Genomic DNA, 24,753 nt, shown 5'->3' with positions numbered 1-24,753 from the left:
ACAGAGGAACCCAGACTAGACAAAACACAAGATTAGAAATAATTCATAAATTTACTCAATTAAAAGTAGCAATCCAAGAAATTAAGTTTTTAAAAAAACTCAGAGTAAAAAAGTATTTGGTAAAAAGTTAAGTACTGATAACTGATCAAATTATCAATTGTTTAATATTTAATCATCAGATGGACCAAAATATAAAGTTAAAATTTTGGTATTTTATGGATCAAAATGATCAAATCAGGCAGAAGAAAATGTTTCTCAATGAGTTTCGTTCAGTAAAATGAAAGTTGAACAGAAGCTGCAGGTCTGAGTGTTTCTGCTTCAGGAAGTCCAGAAACTTTCCTGTAACTTCAGCTGTGAAGTCAATGAGGTAAAAGTAAAAGTACAGCGTAGTAAAAATACTCCTAAAAGTACGTTTTTAAAGAAATGTTACTCAAGTAAAAGTAACTAGTTACTCTGTGAAGATTTAAATACGTGGCTGGACCTGCAGGTCAGAGCTTAATGCTCACAATGTTTCATCATGATTCCAGTTGAACGGTTCAGCTGAATATGTCTGGACTTTGACTAGGCCTTCATTTAGTTTCTTTGAGCCTTTTGGATCTTCAGGATCCATCAGCATCACTCTGCCACCACCGTGCTTCACTGCAGCCTTCGTCCTTCCAGAACACTCTCCCAGATGATCAGGATGTTGGATGTTTTCTGGTTCTGTTGGACCTCCTGGATGAGCTGCTGGTTCTGCTCTGCAGATTAAGATCCCCGATTACATCTGGACTTAAATTTGAAAAAAAATGATTTACTCATTTAATTCCAGCTGGAAAACCTTCCAAAGTGATTAAAATAAATGATTTCTGAACAGAAGAATGGCTCACAGCGACATTAAAGAATCATTTTTGAATTTCCTCGGGTTGTTTTTGTCTTATATCAAACACTTTTGATGATCTGAAACATCTAAATGGGTCAGAAAAGGCTGTGTTTTATAAACTTTCCTTATCGGATTATTAAAAAACCAAAAGCTAAATTCAGCCTTCTCGCGTTAACTGCAGCTGCTGCGAGAAAATCTACCAACTTCCTGCTGGCTGGGTGGAAAAATACAGGAAACAACGAGAGCTTGAAACGGTGCTGAGTCACTGGTTGCTATGGCAACGGCCCACAGCACCACTCCTCAAACAGTCCCTGTGTGTCAAACTGCTGGGTCCAACACCTTTACTCATCAGTCAGGTTACAGGAAGAGCTTTTACGCTTTTCAAAGGCCGCAGCCAGCAGGTTGATACGGGCGGTTACCCAGGGCAGCACCAGAACTGGGGGAGGCACATAAGAACTGATGTTTGGTTAAAACATTTACAGTCCTGTAAAAACTACTCAACCCCTTATAGACTTTAAATAGGCTGTTCATGCAGGAAAACTCTCCAGTGTGTCCAGAACAATTCAGCAGAGCAGAGCGGGTCAGAACTCCTTCACATTGACGCACAGAGCCGACCTGCTGCTGCTCAGGGTGTACTTACTTTCCTACATAGAACCATGACTCAGGAGCCATAATGAGAGCAGAAACACTTTTAACAAAGTAATGACTGAAAGGAACAAAAGTCCTGCTGAGATTTTAAATAAAGAGAGTAAATTGAAATGTTTCTTCATTGAATTTGGACTTTGATGATTTACATTTAAAAACATTGAATTTACTGTTTGTGCTGAATGATAAACCTGTTTAAAAGCAAATAAAAACCATGATGTATGTACATATATTATAATTCAGCCCAGAGGTCAGATAATTCCTATATGACTTGGGAAAAGTTTTTATTTTTGACTTATTTTAAAACATTAAATGTCATGTCTTGACCCATTTCTCAAGTAGCCTTTATACCAAATACTGTTAACTCTTACTTGAGTAGTTTCTTGGATGTAAGAATATACTGAAGTCGTACTCCTTTTACTTGAGTTTCAGTTTTTACTTTACCAACATCTATGTAAAGGTCAGCAGGAATGGAAAGATATTTGCCAAACGATTCAGATCCCGGGAAGGAAACGGAATTCCCACGGCTGTTCGAAAGAAAACTGTTGGAACTGTTATCCAAACACGCCAGTGCGCATGCGCTGCAGTGGAGTGACGTGTCTGAACGGTGTCAAACGGGATGTAAAAATGATCGAAAAGGCTCCGGATAAACCAACGAACCAGGTTAACAGGAGCCAGAACCAGCCGTCCGGATCGCTGCACAGCCAGGTGGGTTCGGTCAGGTGGAGCCGAGAGGAACCGAACCGCTCGAACTCACTTTTGGACCGGATGCTTTAGAAGTAGTCGAGCTAACTTGGCGACAGTTGGCTAACCGGAGTTAACCCGTAGCATGGTGACCAGCCTTAACTAGCCGTGCGGCTCGGTTCTGCTGTCTCACAGGGCTGAACTCGGAACCGAACCGGAGGACCGGGGGATGTCTCGGAGGCGGCTGGACAGCCGCAGCGGGCTGCTGGCGGAGACCCAGACCCCGATCAGCTCCGAGCCGCTGGAGATCGCCTATGAGGTGACCGGAGAGCTGGGCAGGTGAGCGGTTCGGTTCTGATCCGGTTCGGTTCTACTGATTGGCCTGAACCGAACTGGACCATGACCTCATATTGATAGTTTCGGTTCTTCGGTAATTTAGGAGTTTTTAATGAGTCTTTAGCTCCTGATCTGATCTGAAAGTGAGAAAAAAAGTAAAAAATGTAAATTGTTCAGGCAGGAAGTGATTTATTAAACTTTTATTACAGAAATAAGAATCGTTATAGAATATTTTAATTCATATTACAGCTTAAGTACAGCAGTATTTACCAATTTTATGTACATTATGTGTGTGATTGGTAAAACCTTTATTTGTTTAAACATAAAGATAAAAATGTGATGATATTTCTGGCATGTTTCCTGTTAAGATTTCAGTTTTTATGATCATTTCTGTATTTGTGAAGCGATTTGTCGTTTGGGTCTCTGGTTCTGGTCGGTCCGGTTTGAGCAGGTTAATATTGTGGTTTTTAATCTAGTCTAAATATCATTAATATTTATATTTTAAAGTTTCTATAAACCCAGTGTTTGTTCTTAAGGCTGTGCGGTCCGACCCGGTCCAGGTTCTCCTGGTTTATCCAACTGGACCCGTCAGAAGGAATCAGATTCTTTTTGTTTTTTTATTTCCAGAGGAATGTTTTTTTTCTGTGATCAGGTTTTGATCAGCAGACAGGAACCAGCCTGCCACCTGACTGACTGCTTTATGACCCGCCTGCTGCTCTGGCCGCCATGTTTTGGACTCTGGACTTTAACCGGGAACCGCGGTAACCATGGTAACCACGGTTGCGGTCATGTGAGGGCTGCTGGCGCTGTGCTGGGTGTGATCAGTGTGAGGAAGAACCGGAGCGCAGAAAGGAGAACTGGACTCCATGTTGGTCTGAAACAGGAAGTGGAGGTCTGAAACAGGAAGTGGAGGAAACTTCCAGCTGATCTGAGATCAGGCGGTGTTTGCATCGTCCAGATTGGAGGAACCAACTGGACCGAACTGAAGGCTGGACCGCTGGCTGCCAGGCTTCACTAGCCGATCCCAGATTGGCTCTGTTAGCATCACATTTAGCCTGTTAGCATCAGAGTGAACTTTGACCTCTACCTGGAGGATTTAGTCTGGTTTTCTGGGTTTCTTGTCCTGAGATGATTCTACAACCACCTGGTCCAAACGGTTCTGATTGGTCCAGAGGTGGAGACAGTAGATGTGGTCAGCGTCTGTGTGAAGAACATCTGGGATCTGATCTGAGCTGCAGCATCTGGATGACCTAGATCTACTGGACCGACTGGACTGGACCGGACCGACTACAGATCTACAAACTGTTTAAAGGTCTTTGCTGCCATGGCGACGGCGTTCTCATCAATATGATTTTTTTTTTTGTTTTGTTTTTTTGTTCCGCATAAAATTAATTTTGTTTTTCCCAGAAAATATAGTTTTATTATTTTAATAGATGTAGTATTTTTTTAATATATTTCCTTTTTATAAATATATTTTCCTCCTGTCCAGTCGGACCAGAACCAGAACCAGCAGCAGGTGCAGCTGGTTTAAAACTTTTGTACAGAACCACCTGCTGTCCTGACCGGTCCGGGTCCTCGGTGGGTTCTCTCTGACCTCTGACCTCTGACCCAGGGGGAAGTTTGCGGTGGTGAAGCGCTGCGTGGAGAAAAGTTCTGGGAAAGAGTTCGCCGCCAAGTTCCTGAGGAAGAGGAGGCGGGGCCGGGACTGCCGGGCCGAGGCCGTCCATGAGATGGCTGTTCTGGAGCTGGCCCGGAACAGCCCACGGGTCGTCAACCTGTACGCCGCCCACGAGACCGACCACGACCTGGTGCTGCTGCTCGAGTAGTGAGTGGACCTGGAGCCCGCTGGGTTATGGTTCTGACTCGGTTCTGACCCGGTTCTGACCCAGTTCTGTCTGCAGCGCCGCCGGCGGGGAGATCTTTGACTTGTGCGTGTCGGAGGAGCTGCTGCCTGAGGCCCAGGTGACCCGGCTGATCCGACAGACCCTGGAGGGGGTCCAACACCTGCACCAGAACCAGCTGGTCCATCTGGACCTCAAGGTCTCACACACACAACCAGAACCAGAACATGAAGCGGGTCCATTTAAGCATTAAGAAAATCTCTGGGTTCTTTGGTACAATTCCTGTTTTTAATGTTTCATTTTCTGACTCCATGTTTAAAAAGTTCAACTAAATTTATTTACTTTATTTCAGTTATTACAGTTTATGAAACATTTATTCTGCTGTGGCAGCAAATGAACAAACTGCTGCTGGACCGGTTACCGGACCAGAACCGCTTCACGGCCCGACCAATAGAAACACTCGCCCATCCCCATGGCAACCAATAGAAACGCTGTTCCACTCTCTGCAGATTTTTCTTCCATCTGATTTGAAGTTCTGCTGATCTGGGTCGGTCCAGTTAAAGCCTGGACCAGAGGGAGTGGCGACTGGACCTGAACTTTGACCTGAACCGGTCAAAGTTCTTTGATGGTTGTGAAAGCAATTATTAGTCAGAGTGGAGAGTCGGCCTGCTAATGATTGTTAGAGGAACTCTTAGTACAGTGTGTTGCCATGGCGATGGCTGTGTAAACTCGCTGACTTGGTCCGGTGAACTCGTCCTCCATTTTCTCCTCCAGCCGCAGAACATCCTGCTGACCAGCCTGGCGCCGCTGGGCGACATCAAGATCGTGGACTTCGGCCTCGCCCGCCGCCTGGGGACGGCCGGCGAGCTGCGGGAGATCCTGGGAACGCCCGAGTACGTAGGTAAGAACCGACCCGATCCGATCCGGTCCGGTCCGGTGTGACCCGCTGATCAGACCTCCGTCTCCAATAGTAACGAACTGAAAGCAGATTCCAGGTTTTCTTTCTGCTGGTTTTGGGTTTCAGACCTCAGGGGTTGACCTCAAGTGCACTCCACACTTTTCAGATCTGTATCCATAGAAACGTTTTAAAACTTGAACTGTTTCCTCGGGCTGATCCGGTCCTGCTGTCAGAACAGGAAACAGGAAGCGATGACAGGCTCTGAATGACATCAGACTTCCTGTGTCTTTCAGCTCCAGAGGTTCTGAACTACGAGCCGATCACCACGGCGACGGACCTGTGGTGAGTTATGGGGCTGGGGTAACCATGGCAACAGTATCAGGATGTCCGGTTAGATTTAATTTACAGAATTTGTTCACCTGAAATACGAAACATTACGAAACGTTGAACGAGGAGCCGGCGTTGCTGTGGTTCTGGTTCTGACCCGGCTGTCGGCTCCGCCTGCAGGAGCGTGGGCGTCATCGCCTACATGCTGGTGACGGGCGAGTCGCCGTTCCTCGGAGACGACAAGCAGGAGACGTACCTGAACGTGTCGCAGGTCAACGTGGACTACAGCCGCGAAGCGCTGAGCCGCGTCTCCGAGCTCGCCGTCGATTTCATCAGGAAGCTGCTGGTCAAGGCGCCAGAGTGAGTACGGAACCGGGACGGGACCGGGATGGAACCGGGACGGGAACTACTGGGAAAGCCTGTTATTATTATCATTGTTATTATTGTTGACTCAGCGAGTCTTTTGCCAAATTTAGCCACTTTTCAGAATCTCTGGAGTCGTTTTTCTGGAGCGATAAACCTTTGAGTCGATGCGGGTCTGGATCCGGATCCGGATCCGCCAAACATTCTGATGACCTGTTTCCCTCTGACCTCTGACATGTGGTTGGCCTGCAGGGACCGGCCCAGCGCCACAGAGTGCCTCAGTCACCCGTGGTTGTGGCAGCAGCCGCCGTGCCTGAACCCGGAGCCGGTTCCGGTCCGGCCTGTCCGGGAGCGGAGCTGCGGCACCAAGTGGGCGGCGCCGCTGGAGGACAAGGAGAACTTCCTGGACTCGCTCCATTCCCACGCCAAGAGGTTCCGCCTGGAGGAGGAGACGGCCGGAGACGGCGACTTCTGAAGACGCCCGAGGCGACGCGGCGCGGACGGCTTCTTCTTCTTCTGTTTTAAATAGTTTTAAGCTTCCAGAAGCTCTAATCTGCTTCACTGATCCTCCAATCCAACCAAAGATAACAGCTTCCTGTTTCTGTTCAGCAGCGCTGCTGGACGCCTCCTCCACAACGGCTGCATTGCAGCATCTATTTAGGGAAATCTATGCAGTTTGAATCTATGCCTTAAAGTAGGAAAACCCGTTGGGGTCACCTGGAAGAGCTGCCTGCTGCCGTCACCAGGGAAACCGTTTCCATCGCCGGCCGCTCCCCGCCGGATCTCTGCACCCAAACGTAGCTCAGGGTTTAGTTGTAGAGCAGCTGATGTTCGCACGCCGCGCCGCGTGCCGTTTCCTGTCAGGACATACGGCGGCTAACAGGTGCAGCTATCACCGAAAACTAGCTGCAAAAACTTGAACGATGAAACTCCAAAACAAAAAAGAAAAACTCTACGAAGGAAACAAGCAAAATGGAAAACAGCAAAGACATCCGGTATGAAAAGTTGTAAACTCAGTCCTCCGCTCCACTAGGGGGAGCCTGGAGTCGGTAATATTACCTACGAAAATATGCTGCTGTTCTATGTTATAAAAAACTGTATTTGAAAAAGATGTGAAGTATTTCTTCCTCCCTCCAACTTTCCCTCCAGATGGTTTGGTGGTCGGCGCCCCCTGGTGGTCTGGAGTGTTTCAGTGGAGGAGTTAGCAGAGTTTCTGTTTCCTGTAGTTGGGTCGTTTGAGTTTTTCTGATTGTTAGTTTTTGTGTTTCAGTCAGTTAGCATCATGTTTTCATCGTGTTCGCGCTGCCCAGCCGCCGTACGTCGCTTCCTGCGTAGCACTTACTTCCTGTGCAGGAAGGAAGGGGCGTGTCTGAAGCCATTCCAGAGTGATCATCTCAGGGCGCCGCTCCGCCTGCCACTGGCCTGCTACTGTTGTTATTATTAATGTTATTTATGTGCTGGACTGATTCTGGATGTTTTATGAAACGATGAACTCATGTCTTAATGTTGGCTGATTGTGGAGGGAAGCAGCTGATTGAGGAGGCTTTTATGCTGAAAGGAACTGAGGGAAGTAGAAATGTGTTGCAGGACGAATCTGAAAGATTTGAGTTGTTGGGCAGCTGAAGGAGAGAAACGAGGGAGCAGAGGAAGTGAGAGAGGCGGCGTGCCACAGCGGCTGACCTCATGACCTCACCGCGGGGCACAAAGGGCTCTGTGAGGACGCCCCGTCCCGCGCCGCCGCCGCAGGGAGCCGGTCTGACATCAGCTGCTTCGCTGGGCCTCCATGTTTGTTCTGCTGATTCCTCCTGTTCCAGTCAAATCAGCCACAAGCACAGAGACCAACGGCTGAAAGGATGTAACTTTATTTTTATTTGTTTTTAATGTTTGAGCGTAATTACATTTTCAACAGAAGAAATAATCTGTAATCTGATAACTGCTGGCTAATCTGTAAGTGTCACACAGCAAACTGGAAAAGCTCATTAAAGTTGTAGAAAACAGCATCAGCGTGGCGTCTCTGTCCCAGTGGCGCCCCCTGCTGGCCACCAGCAGCACGACAACAAGGAATGCATCAGAAGTTACATTCAGCAGAAACATCAGGAAAAAGAGCCGCTAACTGAGGAAGAGGAGGAGGTGATGAAGAGGGGAGGAGCTTCATCCATCATGGAGGCCAATCATTTAGAGATTTTATTGATTATTGAACCGTTTTAATTTCAGGATGAAAAAATTGATCAACATTCAGCTGCTGAAACCAGAACTGGATGGATGTTTGGTTGGATGTTTGGATGGATGTTTGGTTGGATGCTGAGTTGTTTGACTCCATGGTGGAGATAAACTGTCTATTTTGGAGTCGGTGGTGGCAGCATCATGCTGTGGGCTGGTTTTCCTCCTCGGACCAGTGGCTAACTGGTTGGCTGACCCGATCCAAACTGGTTCTGGACCTCCTCCCCACACTCCCAGTTCTGCCCATCAGAACCGGTCCAATACCAGCCACAGGGCGTATGAATACATCTGAGCCTGACCGGATCAGAACCTCACAGCCGGTTCTGATGAGTTATTAAAAACCCAAAATGCAGATGATCGGACCGGACCTTCTGATCCGGACTGTTTCCCGGGTCGGATCGGTTCTGAGGCTCACAGTTCTGCCTACAGATTCCACCGGGTCGGGTCGAGTTCTGGAGCTCAGCATCAGAACCAGAACCGCCATGTTTCAGTTCATCAAAGGAAGAAAAATAAACCCTGGGTTCAGACTGAAGGAATGAGGCTGTTTACCTCCAGTACGGAGGGCCAGAAGAGACAAAATTACATATTAGCTAATTAAAAAGATATATGTGCATTTATTTAGACACTTTATTAAATATGAAAATGACTAATTTAGATGCAAACTTATAATTGCCGATGCATAAAATAAATCGTGTTTATTTATGGTTCCTGTTCCTGCGGTCAAACTCACCAAACCAGAACCATTTATTATGTTTATTACATCAAACATTTATTTATTTAACTTGATGATGTTTAATTTAGTCATTTCTGGCCCTCCGTACCCTGAATGCTACATCAGATATTATTAGGTTAAATATTAAATTAACATGAAATGTAAACATGTTTCCCGTCATGTTTGTAAAGTTCTAAGACCAAAACAGGAAGCAGAACTCAGAACTCCAGGATGACCCGGAAGTGGTTCTGGATGGAAGGCGGCTCGTCCTGGAAGTGCAGCTTCCTGCTGGGGCAGGCGCCCAGCTCCTCCAGGGTCTGGATGAACACGCCGTACTCGCGGCCCACCCAGGCCCTCATGGGGTCGCGCACCTCGTAGGGGGTCACATGCGCGTGCACGGACACGCCGCTGGCCGCCAGCTCCCGCAGCGCCTCGCGGTCCGTCACCCAGGTGCGGCTGCCGCCCGGGTGGCCCCCGTCCAGCCAGAACACGTCCGAGATCCGCCGCACAAAGGCGGCCATGTTGGGGTCGGCGCGCGCCCCGGGCAGCTCGTACACCAGCTGGTTGAGAACCACGCAGCCCTTACTGAAGCCCACCAGGGTCAGGGAGAACCCGGGCGGCAGACCGCCAGCGCCCCCTGAAGGCGGCAGCTTGGCCCGCTCCATGGCGTTGGTCAGCAGCGACCTGACAAGAGAAGAAGAGTCTCATCATCATCATCATCACCTGGAGGACCATCAGCTGTGATTCTACTTCCTGAAGAGTTTAAAGGTTCAAACAGACAGAATCATATTTACATCCAAAGCCTTGAAATGAAATCATGAGGATTCCTGCAGCTTTTAGTTCAGAACTCTGCAGCTTTTCTGTCCATTTCTGGACTTTATGCTAACGCTAACAACACAGCAACAAAGCTAATGATTGATCATCACAGTTTATTGATCAGTAATAAACTGTGTCATGCATTTCATGTTCTGATACGGTCCAGACAAGATTCAACAGGTCAGAACCAGGATGGACAGACGGTTGGATGGACGGACAGTTGGTTGGATGGACAGACAGTTGGATGGATGGACGGTTGGTTGGATGGACAGACAGTTGGACGGACAGACGGTTGGATGGATGGACGGTTGGTTGGATGGACAGACAGTTGGACGGACAGACGGTTGGATGGATGGACGGTTGGTTGGATGGACAGACAGTTGGACGGACAGACGGTTGGATGGACAGTCATTGGGTTTCTTGGTGAAGTGAAGATGATTACTAAAGCAGATCTTCAACATCTGGACAAACGGACAGAGGGAGTCTGGAAGTAGGAATTTGTTCCCCAGATCTTTCCTCCGTTCATGTTCCTGCCTGGAGAACCTCTGGGTCCAATCGGACTGACCGACCGCTGGAGAAGGGAACCAACCTGAGCTGGTGAAAAGCTCCGCTGTCGGCGGTGTAGGCGGTGTGCTCCGGCGCGCCGAACATGTTGCTCTCCACGAAGTTCTGGTAGCAGCTAAACTTGTTGAGGTACATGCGGGAGGCTTTGACCACCCAGATGTTCCTGTTGGGGAACCGCTGGCCCAGAACCAGAGCCACCTGCTCCAGACTCCAGGACAGCCACTGAGACGCCTCCGGCTGCACGGCCATCTCCTCCTTGAAGTTCTGCCAAAGGAAAAAACAAAAGCTTTTAATTCAACGTCCAGAGTGCAACCTCACAAAACAACCACTAGGTGTCGTACTAGAGCGCCAGACCAATGCTAATCCAAACGGTTCTGGAGGAAACCGCTCTTGACCAGATCTTCAGTTCTGGCTCAGGTGGGTGAGAATAAGCAACTCTGTCCTTTAGCAACAGCTCATCGTCTACTGGATCACAGACAGCTTCGCCTGCATCAGGAGAACAGAATCTCTGGTTCTGTTCTGTCCAGACAGAACCAGAACAGGTGAACGACACCCAGAGGTACCTAAAGTACCTCTTTAGGTACCAGATGAAAACATGATGGTCTGGTTTGGAACCAGCAGGGACCTTCCAGTCTCTGATGGAAACTCTACGGCTTTCAAAGCCTCACAGCTTAAATCACGTAGCAATCCGGCGTATCTGCCGCTGAGCCGCACTGACAGTTGGCTAGGCGCCCAGCTAGCTCATGGCCTGCTAGCATCCCTTGGCATTGTGGGAAATGAAGGAATTTGTCATTGGAAATGAAGGCAATGTCTGTTCTTTGATGAAATCTCAACCGTCAGTACGCCCGATCCTCTGAAGAGTTACTAGATCCTCAAAATGTCTTACTGGAGAAATAAATTAAGAGTATTTGGTTATAAATCCATCCATCACTCTAATGATGCTGATGTGGTTTTAAAACTACAGCTAAGAGACGAGCAGCTTTGCTGTTCAGCTGCAGACTGCAGGCTAGCTAATTAACCAGCTAATTCATATTTGAAGCTTGGATATTTAAAAACTACATTTTATGGTTAGTTTACAAAATTACAGAAACATGATTTTAACTAACTGTAAACAGCACAAAACAAAAAGCTGTTGGATGATGTTCTGAGTGCAGTAAAGTTTTCACACCCCGTTGCTTCGCCGTTTGAGTCGGAACGTTTCCTTAAAGTCGGTCTGAGGCTGAAATCACAACGTTTCTGGATTTAAACGGCAGAAACACGGAGGTAGCATCATATCAGAAACCAGAACATAAAGGCTCTGAGTTCAGATCCATTAAAACCATGTCTCTCATGTTTCTCAGAGCCCAGCGACCCGGTGACCTTTGACCCGTTTCATCCTCAGGGCCGAGTGGGACTGAACACAACGACCTCATTCAGGTTATTTACATGCTAACGTCACCATCAGAGCATCCCACAGGACAAAGGTCTCTGGGAAAACCGGGACGCCGCGGGAATGCTAACGCGCTAATGAGCCGCTAACAATGGATGAGCGGGTTGGAAGTCAGGAAAACTGAGGGAAAATGGAGCGCTGTGGGGTCACCGGAGGTCAAAGGAGAAGGAAAACGGTTTGATGTCAAAACGAAACGAGTTCAGCAGCAATCAGTCGGAGCTGACGCATGAAATCTGTTATAAAGTTAGAAATACAGGATTTACTGCAGATTAAACCAACTACTAACTTATTAATGATCCTACTTCACATATTAAACTGTCTCATATTTTGAACTAAACCCAAAGCTTTATTTTTTATTCTAGACCAAACCAAACAGAATGTGAAAACACTCAGACGGTGTTTATCAGTAAACGATGGAGGAGACGAGAGCCGGCGATCTGTTTATCTGTGCTACCTGTAAATCCGTGCTACCTGGTGGTGATGCTGCGGCACAATCTGCTGACTCAGCAGATTTCTGATAAATCCGTGCTACCTGTGGAAGTTTAGTTTCATGCGTTTTATTTCGTTGAAGATTACAGTAAGTTTTATTTAATTTATTTTATACCTGCTTTTATTAAGCTGCTGTATTACTTCATGTTTTTACTTTACATGACAGCAGCTTATAAATATATTTATAAATGGTTTTAGTTTGCCGTCTGCAAAGTCGTTACTGTAAACAAGTCATTGATTGGTGGTTAATCAGGACAAAATACGTTGTTTTTTGGGTTATTTTGTCCCTATATTTGAAAATATTTTAGTTTAATTACTCTTTTTTTATGATTAAACTTTGCTAAATAGATGTTAGCGATGCTATGTGGGATTGAAGCTGTAATATTAGTGTATATTAATCATATCGATGACCTGCGCAGTTCAGTGACACATTGTGGCTGCATTTAATAAAGTCTGTCATACAACGGATTAATGCGCATAAAACCTGCTTCCTCTGTCTGAAACCGTTTTATTCTTACAAACCTCTGTATTTAAAATATTTTAACAGTGTCGTGGAAAAAAAAACTATTTCCAAGCACCGTTCAGGTGAAATCACTCAATCAGGTTTATTCATATATTGAGCACAATACAGAGAAGCTTGTAGGACAATCAGTAATGAAGCAGGTCTGCATGAAAAGCTGCCAGGCAGAGAAACACATGAGTTTTGTACAAAGGGATAAAAGATCCAAAGCCTGGGAATCAGGCTGGTTCCCATGCAGCTGGAAAAACAACGGTGCATGAAACCCAAACAACTTTAACTTGGTGGGAAAATACAGAACTTAGAATAAACATGTAGCAATACAACTAGCAGGTGTGAGCTAACTGTAATTTTTCCACATCAAACAGGTAGGATATTCTAGTAAAGGATTAGTGCAAACATCTACAGCTTTTCATTTTAAACAGGTAGATATTCAGATGAAGGAAGTGATCTTCAGTGTTGTATAGTAACGAAGTAAAAATACTTCACTACTTTACTTAAGTATATTTTGGAGTACTTCATACTCTCCTGGAGTATGAAAATTTTTGATGACTTTCACTTTTACTTCACTATATTTCCGAACTTAATTGCGTACTTTTACTCCGATACATTTTCAATGTGTGGTTTAGTTACTCGTTACAAAAAAGCGAGAGAGAAACAAAGTGTTTTGACCCACCTACTGATTAGCAAGTAGCAAGTAGGCTACCGAACAAAGTCCGTAGCCTACTTGCCTGGGCTTGTTCATCACCACCAATAGGATACACCTTCTTCTTCTTCTTCTTTTCTATTATGGCGGATCACAAGCAACTTTAAGGTGCATACCGCCACCTACTGTACATGAGTGTGTAGCAGCATTACTTCACATCTATTAAATTCTATTTTTTAATTTTGTATTCTTAAGATAAATAAACAATGCTTTCCTTAATTTGTGAATATCTGTTATGTTTCCTTCATTTCCTAATATACCTTTAAGATTCCATTCATGCCCCATATTACTAACTATTCTCTTTAATTCTTCCCTTTCGAGTTCATTTGACTTACAGTTCATCAATATGTGTTCTACATTTTCTTTCTCTCCACATCTCTCACATTTATCATTATTTTTCCTCCCTATTGTATAAAGCATGTCATTTAAGTAGGTATGACCTACTCTTAATCTACTAATTATTATTTCTTCTCTTCTGTTTCTTTCATTAATGCTTCGAATTTGAACTGACTTTTGTACTTCATATAATCTTCTTCCTTTCTTATCTTCATTCCACATTTTTTGCCATTTCTTGATTTCTTTACTTTTAATTAGGATACACCTGTTTCGCTTCTCCCATTAAACACAAAGCAAGTCTCGCAATCAGTAGCAGCCACATGGAAATTCTATCTTACAAAAACTCCCCGTCCAACGTGAAGAAACACATCGAGGTAACTTCTTATGAAATGGTTATAATCCTCCTGTTTCAGTAACTATAGCTTGGTCACTAGACACTGCTGTATTGTGAAACGTTGACCATAAATGAACTTTGTTTGGCATTGTTTCAGTTCCATACGTGGTGTATTTAGCTTAGGCTTAATGTTGACTGTAGCAGGCTACCTAGACTCCTCTGTTCAAGGGGGGACAGAAGCCATAGCGATAGCAATTTAGACTAAATTTAACGAATATAGGAAAGGCATGCAAGTTCAAAACCAGGTTTACAGATGCCAATAAGCTGCATTTCCCTCCCAATTCTTTTTTTCTTTTGCATAATGACCAGTTGTGTGCACCACCTACTGACTGTAGCATTGACTGATTCACTGATTTGTGAAGTAGAGTAATCGTAACAGCTCTTTTTCTTCATGTTGGCCGCATTTTCTGTACTATTTATTTTTCTCATTTTCAGCACTGACCTTACTTGAAGGGAAAACTTAAGGTTTACAAAAACTTTGTATTTTCTGTCCTGGAGGGTTTACTAAGAAGCTGGTTCAGTTGTAAAGCAGGTTAAGTTAACCTTGTGCTATAGGTAAAGCACCTCATTTTCTTAACTAAATGATGCCTGCAGGTATATCTATTAGCAGGTTTCATTTTGCCTACACTTGGTTGGCTACATTATTTTAAGTGTATTTGACAAGTTTACCAAAATATAAAAAATGTCATTCAAACTGCATTTGCTTTGTTTTACTTTTCATTACATTACTTGAGTACATCCATTTTTACAGTAATTTCCATACTTAAGTACAAGAAGTTTCAGATACTTTAAGACTTTAACTCAAGTAACATTTCAGTCAGTGACTTGGACTTTTACCAAAGTCATATTTTGGAGAGGTACTTATACTTTTACTTGACTCTGAGATTTCAGTACTTTATACAACACTGGTGATCTTCTTGTGGTTTCATCATGGATAGAAATTGTTCCAATGCTAAGCTAACCATAACTGCTAACCTTCCACTTCAGTCACTCTAATATTGTTATCCAATATATTTAACATATATATTAATATATATGTTATATATATGCTATAGTTTTCTGTTTGTAAACATGATGGTAGCAGTTTTGGACAGGTAGCACTGACAGATAGACTTAGCCATCTATCCGTGCTACTGTAGGAAAATCTGACGAGGCAGCTCAGATAGTCAGAACACCGGAACAAAGAGCTGCTCTGAAAATGTTACAGGAAGCTGAATAAATGTAAAGTTCTTCTCTAGAGGCGAACGCCCCCTAGTGGAGGATGGAGACACTACCAATCGATCACAGAACGGTTTACTAGCCGATTCCTGATATACAGATCGGTTCCCTTGAATAAAATGACACAAACATAAATGCATTAAACATAATTGTAACATTTTTCTTACTATGTTTATATGTTTAGGCTTATGTCAACTAATATTAATATTTACTATTAACTTTTTTCTACTGTCAGTTGAAAGTCTTTTTTTAATGTCAACTCTTGTAGTATAAAATAAATATCATAGAATCTGTTAGTTCTGCACTAGAGCTGTAATAATAGATCCAACCCATCAAACCTGTCCAGAAGCAGCATCACACTGCGAGTTCCCCACCTTTGATCCCAACACACATGCACTGTTCAACACGACATCAAAGTTCTTCCTTTACTTACATCCAGAAAACAGCTGCAATAATTACTTTCATACTATCCAAATGGTTCCTTATTTATTCAGTTTTTGTCATTTTCATTGTATCAGTTGTGAGTTGAGTGAAACTCATATTTTGATTCATGTAGATTTACATATTTTTTCTTTTCCTTTGTAGTGTTATTAATACTTGAAATATTAGCTTTTATTTTAAGATAATTTTTGTAACATAGTTTTTATTTATTTTCTGGGCCCAGCCCCCTTCAGCTGTGCAGCTTAGTAACGCCCCTGGTGGACCTCTAGCAGCGGGAAGGAGTGAAACCCTGTCGGGTAAAATCTGACCTGGATGTCTCCATGGAAGAAGACAACATGTCTGTTGCTGCCCCTCTCCTTGGTTCCGGAGCAGCTCTCTTCGTCTGATTCGGGCCGCAGCAGCAGCAGGTCGTTGACCCGGTTCGGACCGCAGCCGGAGACTCCGACCAGCCGCTGCAGGCGCCTCCCGTTCGGGCTGCCGGAGCCCTGCGGCCCCCGGAGCCCACAGTGAGCGGTTCCCGCCACGGAGCTCATGTGTTCGGCCACGGTGATGAGAGTGATGCCCGCTGCTACGGCTGCTAACGCTCTGGAAGACAACATGGACTCCGAACCAACATGAGTTGACAGTTTTCTGCTCCTCTGCGCAGGCAGTAAACACCGCCGCTAGCAGACAGCACAACAACGACTTCCTGTAACCTCAAACTAAAATAAATACTCCGTCAGTTAGCAAAAGTGACCCGCCTCACTCTGTAGCACATTTTTAAAGAAATGTATTCAAATAGTGACCGTTAGAGACCGTTTGTGACCACAGAGAGGCGCTGTTTATCAAAAAGCTGCTGTACTTCCTGTAACAAAGATAGAACTCAAGATGAGTCACGCCTACTTCCGGTTACGGTGCTGGTCAACCAGAGAGTTTTTTTAGCGACATTTTTCTGCGAACCAAATAGATACAGTAAATACGAAACTAAATCCTTTAAGAAATGCTCATGAAATTACTTTGGAAATTGACTGAGGTCGGTAGAGTACCGAAAAATTTACTCAAGTATGAGTAACACGACTTTAGCATATTTTACTGACCTACTGTATCTGCGTCTGGTATAACAGCAGCACTACGGCTCAAAGGAAAGCTCTCCAAAGGGTTGTGAATACAGCCCAAAAAATCACTGGCTGCCCTCTCCCCTCACTGGAGGACCTGCACAGCGACCGCTGTCTAAGAAAAGCACAACACATCACAAAGGACACTTCTCACCCCGGACCTTCTCTGTTCACACTGCTGCCTTCAGGCAGAAGATACAGAGCAACCAGAACCAGAACCAACCGTCTCAGAGACAGTTTCTACCCGATAGCAATAACAAAACTAAATGCAATCAAAAACAACCATTAATCATCATGAATGATGGATGTGAGAATGTGGCTGTTCTATTTTTTTTTTGCCAGTTTGTTGATTCTTGCGTTGTGTGTAAATTGTGAGACAGTTATTTTTTTGTTTTTAAGCATATGCACCGACTGATGGCACCCTTTGAATTTCGTTGTTCTTGTGACAATGACAATAAAGATTTATCTTATCTTATCTTTACTGAGATAAGTGTTAAAGTTAATGAAAAGGCTGTTTAAGTTTTGAGCAGCTGATCATAACATCCATTTTCTTCCACCCTGATCCCACTGGGGTCCTGGTGCCTCTCCAGCTGACAACGGGCGACGAGCGGGGTCACCTGGACGGGTCACCTGGACGGGTCACCTGGCCATCGCAGGGCAACACAGAGACAAACAGGACAAACAATCACACACACCTAAGGAGAATGTAGACAGACCAATTAATCCTGATCATAGCATCTGATTAAATATTTAAAATAATGTAATCAGACAGGCAAAAAAATCCAGTTATGTGGAAATTCGTTTTTTTTAAAAAGGTTAAAATTAATTAATTTTTTTTATTAAGTTTTAAATTTAATTTTCCTTTGGGATTAATAAAGTATTTTTTGAATTGAATTGAATTGAAAATTACTAATATATGATTATCTTAATTTGACTTGGCTCAGTTCAGTTTAGCGTAGCGAAATTAGATTAGTTTAACGTATCTTAAGTTAGATAAATTTAACAGACTAGTTGGATCAAATTGGATGTAAATGTTCTGTATTTCAACTATTTTAACTCGTAAACAAACTGACAAGTTTAAATTGAGATTGCAGGAACCAAATTCACCCAGAAGATGGCAGCAGAGATACTGGAAACCCAAATAGGAACAGGTAAACAGTGAACTATCTTGCTGTTTGAACTTCAGCTGAACATGTTGTCGAGTCCAGTTTGCTCCAGGCTGGACTTTGGACCTGTTTTCTAACTCAGGTTCTGTTCACAGGTTTGGAGGAGATACTCCAGCGGCACGGGATCCAGTTCCTCTGCCCGTGATCCAGTTCCTCTGCCCGTGATCCAGTTCCTCTGCCCGGGATCCAGTTCCTCTGCCCGTGATCCAGTTCCTCTGCCCGGGATCCAGTTCCTCTGCCCGTGATCCAGTTCCTCTGCCCGTGATCCAGTTCCTCTGAAAGGTAACTTGCACCATAAAGTTTGTATTTAGACTTTGGCTTTATGGGTGTTTTTCTTTAGTTGGATGGATTTTAGTTTTACTGTTGCTTATGTAATTTTGCAGCCAGTTTCTTCACATAAATAAAAGATGAATCTTCATTAAAATGTTCATTCAAATCATTTATAGGACCAAACATACAAAGTAAAGAAGCTTTATGCGCAATACAAATTAGTTATTGTTCATCAGTCATAGCATTTGGCTCATGGATTTGTTTGATGATGTTTGTTGGTTTCCTGATGGTTTTGTTGGTTTCCTGGTGGTTTTGTTGGTTTCCTGGTGGTTTTGTTGGTTTCCTGATGGTTTTGTTGGTTTCCTGGTGGTTTTGTTGGTTTCCTGATGGTTTTGTTGGTTTCCTGGTGGTTTTGTTGGTTTCCTGGTGGTTTTGTTGGTTTCCTGATGGTTTTGTTGGTTTCCTGATGGTTTTGTTGGTTTCCTGATGGTGTTGTTGTTGCAGGAGCATGACCTCTGGGACGCTCAGGTCACGTCTGGTTGCTTGTCTTCTGAACGTCTCTGAGGCTCGCAGGACGGACCTGGTGGAGAACGTGGCCAAGGCTGCTTTGTACGACGCAGAGGGTCAGTCAGTCACATTTTCTCACTCATCAGTAACTTGATTAACTTCATATGGACATATTCCATGATTCTCTGAACGTCTGATGCCCTTTAGGCCCCAATGAATTCAACATGTAAAGTCTAATAAATAAAAATAAGTGTTTCAGTATAAATAAGAATTATGCATCTCTTAGAGCTGGTTTAACAAACTGTTTCTAACTTCAGAAACTTTATTCTCATAAACACAGATTCTCTTATATTGTCTAACGTTAGTGTTATGGCAACAGATCCAATATCTGTGTCATTCCTTAGACACTGGAAGTAAAGGACGCGTGCAAACCGTGAATTTTAACAAAAAATTCTTTATCTGTAAAAAATAGCGAAAAATGCAAATACAAAAATGACGATACATCAGTTTAACACTTCCTCTTTTTCCTTTTCCAAAACATACACAGCTGACAGGGTCAAAAACTGTGTTGCTCCGTGTCTTGGTAATCTGTCAAGTTTTTCTAATGCAATATATGGCCCGACAGGAAGCAAGCCTTTCAAAATAAATCTAAATTTCACGATAAAAATGGCCTGAACAAATATCAGTCTTCTTACTAAATATAATAAAATAAAAAACAAACCATCATACAAATAACTTAAATATTTTCTATTTATGGCTCTAACAGTTAGTATTGCTTTTTGATCTTAATATTTATTTAATTATTTAAGTTTTACTTGGCTCATTTAATTTAAAGCTATGACAAATTAGCTTAATTTAATTTAAATTAAACGGCTTATATTAGCTGAATTTAATTCAGCTCATTTAAATTAAGTTGATCTTAACTTAGTGTAGTCTAACATATCTCTAAATGCTAAATGTAACTTTAAATTAAGCTGAAGTTAAAGGAAATTTAAGATAAGGTTTAATTTCATTTGATTTAATTAGATAAATTATTAATTAGATAAATCTAACTTAAAGTTAAACTTAGCCTGTTTATCACAAGGTCTTTATTTTTGTGTTTGTACTTGTTTCTTTACCAGGAAGGAGAAATAATCTTATTCAGAGAAATGCTGCTGATTTTAGTGTCCAGTTAGATTTTATAAAAACATGTCGGATGTGACTGATGGATTTTAAATTGTTTAATAGAAACATTTCAAGCTTCTCCTCTAACCGCTAATATATTGTCATAAAAAATAAATTCTTCTAAACTACAAACTTCAAATTATTATTTAAGAATTTTCAATGACAAGAGATCCTCACTGATTGGCTGTCTGCCTGCAGTGGAGCATTTTGATTGGTTCAGGCACCGGAAGTAGTAATGTTGCTATTAGAAACACATGGCAAGCTCATTTATTAGTATTTTAAAGTATTTTCTCACGTTTCAAATGTTTTCCTGTGTTTTATAATTATTTCTCCTATTTGTATGGTGAATTTTATTATTTTAATTTAAAATTAATTTCTGATCAATTCTGTCGGTTTATTGTATTTTTCAGCTTAAACCTCCTGGTGAAAAAATATCACGGATTTATTATTGTTATTCCCTGAGATGTTTGCAGTATTGGATATTTATTAGGGATGAGTATCGGTTTCTGATCGTTGTCGTGGTTCGCCAGGCGTGCAGCGGAAGGAGACAACGGTGCTGAACATCTTCAACGATCAGGACTATAACCGCTCCGTCATCACCATCGTGGCCTCCATCGACTCCATCAGTGAGTAACGGCGGCCTCAGGCCCCCGGCCCCCAGCCTCAGGCCCCAGCCTCAGGCCCCTGGCCTCGGCCCCCGGCCCCCGGGCCCCGGCTCCGCTGGGATCCAGATACAGATCTGCAGCAGGAACCGCTCTCCAGCCTTAATAAGCTTTTCCTCAGATTCAGCGCAGAACTATGACAACGATGTGATTATTTCCAGACTGCTTTTTCTCCCCGCCTGGCTCTAATCGCGCCGTTTCCTCCAGGAGACGCGGTGCTGTCTGCGTGCCAGGAGGCGTGCGCGCTCATCGACATGCGCGGGCACGTGGGCGTGCACCCCAGCATGGGGTCGGTGGACCTGATCCCCATCTACCCGCTGGGGGAGGTGGTGAGGGAGCGGGACTGCGTCCAGCAGGCCCTGGGTGAGTCTGGGAACCTTTCAAAGTAAAACAGGAAGTAAAACATGGCGGACAGTTTGTTACTGTAAAAAATGAACAGCAATATTTAGGTTTATTTAGTCTGGCATAGAGAAAAATATAGATGTTTATTTTACAAAGTCATATTTTCACCACGTTATTCATACAATTATAAATTTCACAGTTTTAAACTAAATATTTTGTTTTCATATTAAGAACTAAATGTTTAAATATTTAGTTTGGAACTGCGATATTTATAAATGTTTGAGTAACGTGGTGAAAATATGACTTTTTTTCTGCATTTTTCTCTCTGTCAGGTTAAATAAAGCTAAACATTGCTGTTAATTTTTGCAGTGTAACTTTACATCCTGGGTTTTTTCCTCCATGTGTTGATTAGTCTGTCGCTGCTGACAGAGCTGATAATGAGCTGCAGCAGCAGGTGCTGCAGCCTCTTGGTGTGATCACAGGTTATAATTAGCTTGTGCTCCGCTAACACTGCTTCCTGTTTGGGTGGTGCAGCGGTGGCGCGCGGCCTCACGGACACCGTCCGCGGCTCCAGCGTCTTCCTGTTCGGCTGGGCGGACGCGGCGCTGCAGCGCGGCCTGGCCCGCAGGAGGAAGGAGATGTTCTGGTTCCGGAAGAGTCCGGACCTGCGGGCGCTCACCGCCGACGTTGGGCCGCCGCCGCGGGAACGATACGGACTCACAGGTGACTGCAGGTCAACCGGGTCAACTCCTCAGGACGGGTCCAGCTGAGCAGAAACCAGGTTTATATTCCACTGTAGCTGAGGAGTCGAAGCGATTCTGCATTTTAGTTTCATTTTTAGTTCATAAATAATGACTAACAAATATTCCACTCTAACATCTTAAATTAGTTTGGGAGAAGCTAAATGCGCTAAGCGTTTTTAAAGTTAGCAAAACGCTATTAGCGGAAGTGTTCCCACCACATGCAGAGAAGCTGCTTCTTTGACCTTTGACCTTCCTGCAGGTCAGTAACTGAATCAGCTGATGAGCTAAAACAGAAGCAGCTAATTATGGAGGAAAGTCTGAATTTATTTCGATTTTAATCATCAGAAAATGATGGAGGAGGGAAAAGTTTCACCAAACTCAACTTTAACTTTCAGTTTTTGGATGTTTTTTGTTCTTGTTATTATATAATGGTAGGTTTCTGAGCAAACACAAAAAACTGCCATCTGCTCTGTCGTCATGGCAACAAAATGGTCAATGAGGCTTTGTTTGGTTAGAATATATTTTTCTGTTCTGTGGATCAAACAGTTAAATGGTGTGAAAGAGAGCAGCTGTTCCCAAATACAGTTTATATGAATAAAGAGCAGAAAATAAAACTCATTTTAATAAATAACCGAGAAACAGTTGAGACTGAATCAGGATGTTTATCTGGTGAACTACGAACATGAATCAGTTCATTTAATTCTGCCTGAACTGATTCTAGAACTGGTTTTTAAGGATGATCTGGTTCTGAACTGGTTCTGATCTGGTTCTGAGCCCTGCAGGAGTCGGAGCCAGTCCCTACGTCATGAACTGTAACGTCTCCATCAACACGCAGGACGTCGCCGTCGGCCGGCGCATCGCCGCCGCCCTCAGGGAGTCGGCGCCTGGTGGGCTTCCTGGGGTCCAGGTGCTGGCTCTGCCACATGAGGGCGCCGTGGAGATCGCCTGCAACGTGGAGAGCGTGGCGGGGGCCGCGCCCGGCGGCCCGACCGATCCGCCGTGGCCGCGCTTCATCGTCGACGGGCGGCCATATTGCCACGCCCCGGCCGCCCTCATCACGGCCCGAGTGGCGGAGCTGGCGGGGCAGTGTGGGGTCGGGGTGAAGGGCACCGCCCTGGTGGGGTTTACCCCCCAGGAGTGCAGGGGCTTAGCTGAGCTGGCTTTGTCTGAGGGGGTCGGGGAGTTCTGGAGGGAGCAGCGAAGGATCCGCATGTGAAAACCGACCGGGAGAAAATGACTGAACTGCAGACAAACGATTCTCCATCTTACCACCGTCACTGTGAGGACCAGCATCACGTAAAATCAACTTTATTACATCATGTCTTTCCCTCATCGAAATCGAACCTGGAGCGTCGCTTTGAGTCTTTCATGTTTGAGAAATCCTTTCATCTCCATGGCAACCATTCAGCTGAGCAAAATGCCTGGGTGGACCTAGCCCCGCCCACGAGGCGCAGATCCTCCTCTGAGCTGCAGCTTCCACCGCCCCCCGAACCTCCACTCAGATCCTCCAGACTAGCCAGCAGCAATTAGCAAACAACTGAGCTCATTATAGGAGCTGCTGCTCACAGCCATGTTGGATGACTTCCTGGAGGCGGAGCTTCTTAAAGAACAGGAGTTTTTAACTCTGCCTGTTTAATGGTTAATTAGATTAAAATTAGTTACAAGAACAAAGACAGCAGCCATACCAGAACAGAAAAGAGAAACGTTTCGCGTCGTGTGGGAGACAGAAAATGGACTTTATGTGGTTCTGTTTTGAAATATAAACACTTGATGAGCTTCTTAAGTTTCAGTGTGTTTTTGTTGTTTGTTTGTTTTTGTTTTCAGCATTTTATGGAAAAATGATCGACCCTTTTCATGTGGAAGAAAATGGCCGCCTGTGGGCTGTATCCAATCAGAACGCGAGGTGATGAAAACACAGAGACGAAACAACTGCCATGGCAACAGAGAGTCCGGTGGACAATGCAATAGTATTGTGCATTATGGGATTGTTTTTGTATCGTTTCTCTCTGTGATAGTCCATGAACGATCGCCATTGCTTCTTCCCAGTCGGCCATATTTGTTTACTCTGAACTCACGAGAGATTTTCCTGCCTGACATCTGGCTGTGAGGAGCAGCCGGTCCTCTCATTTTTGTTGGGAAAATGGTTTTTAGAAGGTGAGGAATACTAACACACACACACACACACACACACACACACTACCCGCTGGGGGAGCGGGACCTAAGAGCTGCTGCTAGCTGATGTCATGATCAGTTCAGGTTCATAACGTAAAAAGCAGCTTTGTTGAGTTTCCATTAAGCTCTGCTGCTGCCCTCATTGTTGCCTCTGATGTGACGCTGCTAGAAATTGATCGATATGATAAGTTTTACTTATTGGCAGATTAATGCCAATATATCGTGGAGATCTGTGCAATGTGAAGCAAAGTCCATTTTTCTCAACATGCTACTGACCAGCTAACTTTAGCAATATTTTTGTACAGAATGGGGTTTGTTACTGGAGGTTAGCATGTTAGCTAATGACATGTAACAATCAGACAAACTGTCTTAGCTTTGAGTCACTCTGTAACTCTTTCCTCAGAAATGTTCCAGTTATTTGTATTAAAGTCATTTTTACTTGTTGACTTGTGAAAGTCAAACTGAAGTTTGTTTAATTGTTCTTTCCAACACAGAGAGAATAAACACTTAAAATGTTCAGATCAAATAATCTGTAAGGAAACAGATTGATTGGGTCACATGTCTTCTTCTGGAAATCTAAAGATGGCCGCCCTCATGGTTCTGCTCTGTGGGGCTTTAATGTTTCAGAAACTCAGCCTTCTTTGGACATGAAGGAGAAAAGTTTTAAACTTCTAATGTAGTAAATCTGGTTTTTATTATTTAGGATAAATCTTATCATTGTTGAGTAATTTAGTAAAGAACTAAATGATCTGAATCTTTCAGATTAAATTAAATCATTTTGTGTCTTTTTCTTGTCGAGCTGCTGGATGTTTTCTGTCTTTAGCAGCTAAACTTTGAG

General features: G+C 43.9%; 3 protein-coding genes across 4 annotated transcripts; 2 read left to right on the top strand and 1 right to left on the bottom strand.

The window, feature by feature from the left end:
• Positions 1–1,028: 1,028 nt before the first annotated feature.
• On the top strand, positions 1,029–7,950 carry stk17b (serine/threonine kinase 17b (apoptosis-inducing)). The gene is made up of 8 exons (XM_028022212.1): positions 1,029–2,212; positions 2,384–2,527; positions 4,137–4,349; positions 4,426–4,564; positions 5,140–5,266; positions 5,557–5,605; positions 5,771–5,950; positions 6,206–7,950. Exons 2-8 carry the CDS (start codon positions 2,418–2,420, stop codon positions 6,426–6,428), a joined length of 1,041 nt encoding a protein of 346 aa, XP_027878013.1. The 5' UTR covers positions 1,029–2,212; positions 2,384–2,417; the 3' UTR covers positions 6,429–7,950.
• On the bottom strand, positions 7,800–16,971 carry c7h2orf69 (chromosome 7 C2orf69 homolog). The gene is made up of 3 exons (XM_028022216.1): positions 16,104–16,971; positions 10,291–10,529; positions 7,800–9,569 (listed from the first exon to the last, which is right to left on the bottom strand). Exons 1-3 carry the CDS (start codon positions 16,392–16,394, stop codon positions 9,104–9,106), a joined length of 996 nt encoding a protein of 331 aa, XP_027878017.1. The 5' UTR covers positions 16,395–16,971; the 3' UTR covers positions 7,800–9,103.
• Positions 16,972–17,757: 786 nt separating this feature from the next.
• On the top strand, positions 17,758–24,381 carry ftcdnl1 (formiminotransferase cyclodeaminase N-terminal like 1). 2 transcript variants are annotated; one of them, XM_028022217.1, is made up of 7 exons: positions 17,758–18,040; positions 18,151–18,337; positions 18,830–18,948; positions 20,527–20,622; positions 20,866–21,021; positions 21,535–21,723; positions 22,526–23,526. In XM_028022217.1, exons 3-7 carry the CDS (start codon positions 18,834–18,836, stop codon positions 22,957–22,959), a joined length of 990 nt encoding a protein of 329 aa, XP_027878018.1. In that variant the 5' UTR covers positions 17,758–18,040; positions 18,151–18,337; positions 18,830–18,833; the 3' UTR covers positions 22,960–23,526. The 2 variants fall into 2 exon arrangements, with proteins under 2 accessions (XP_027878018.1, XP_027878019.1); XM_028022218.1 differs by lacking the exons at positions 17,758–18,040; positions 22,526–23,526 and adding an exon at positions 23,568–24,381 and having other exon boundaries at positions 18,070–18,337; positions 20,820–21,021.
• The last annotated feature ends 372 nt before the right edge of the window (positions 24,382–24,753 follow it).

Source organism: Xiphophorus couchianus, chromosome 7, assembly GCF_001444195.1.
Source record: "Xiphophorus couchianus chromosome 7, X_couchianus-1.0, whole genome shotgun sequence".
Lineage (NCBI taxonomy): Eukaryota > Metazoa > Chordata > Actinopteri > Cyprinodontiformes > Poeciliidae > Xiphophorus > Xiphophorus couchianus.
Note: the sequence above shows the minus strand (reverse complement) of the source record. Positions and strands in the feature narration are given on the sequence as shown.

Excerpts from the sequence above, each read along its gene's own strand:
- ftcdnl1 (XM_028022217.1), top strand. The coding sequence starts at position 18,834 with ATGACCTCTGGGACGCTCAGGTCACGTCTGGTTGCTTGTCTTCTGAAC. Across the intron at positions 18,949-20,526 it reads TGCTTTGTACGACGCAGAGG|GCGTGCAGCGGAAGGAGACA; the intron begins GTCAGTCAGTCA and ends GTGGTTCGCCAG. Across the intron at positions 21,022-21,534 it reads CTGCGTCCAGCAGGCCCTGG|CGGTGGCGCGCGGCCTCACG; the intron begins GTGAGTCTGGGA and ends TGGGTGGTGCAG.
- c7h2orf69 (XM_028022216.1), bottom strand. The coding sequence starts at position 16,394 with ATGTTGTCTTCCAGAGCGTTAGCAGCCGTAGCAGCGGGCATCACTCTC. Across the intron at positions 10,530-16,103 it reads TCTTCCATGGAGACATCCAG|AACTTCAAGGAGGAGATGGC; the intron begins GTCAGATTTTAC and ends TTCCTTTGGCAG. Across the intron at positions 9,570-10,290 it reads GGAGCTTTTCACCAGCTCAG|GTCGCTGCTGACCAACGCCA; the intron begins GTTGGTTCCCTT and ends TTCTCTTGTCAG.
- stk17b (XM_028022212.1), top strand. The coding sequence starts at position 2,418 with ATGTCTCGGAGGCGGCTGGACAGCCGCAGCGGGCTGCTGGCGGAGACC. Across the intron at positions 5,267-5,556 it reads GGGAACGCCCGAGTACGTAG|CTCCAGAGGTTCTGAACTAC; the intron begins GTAAGAACCGAC and ends TGTGTCTTTCAG. Across the intron at positions 5,951-6,205 it reads CTGCTGGTCAAGGCGCCAGA|GGACCGGCCCAGCGCCACAG; the intron begins GTGAGTACGGAA and ends GTTGGCCTGCAG.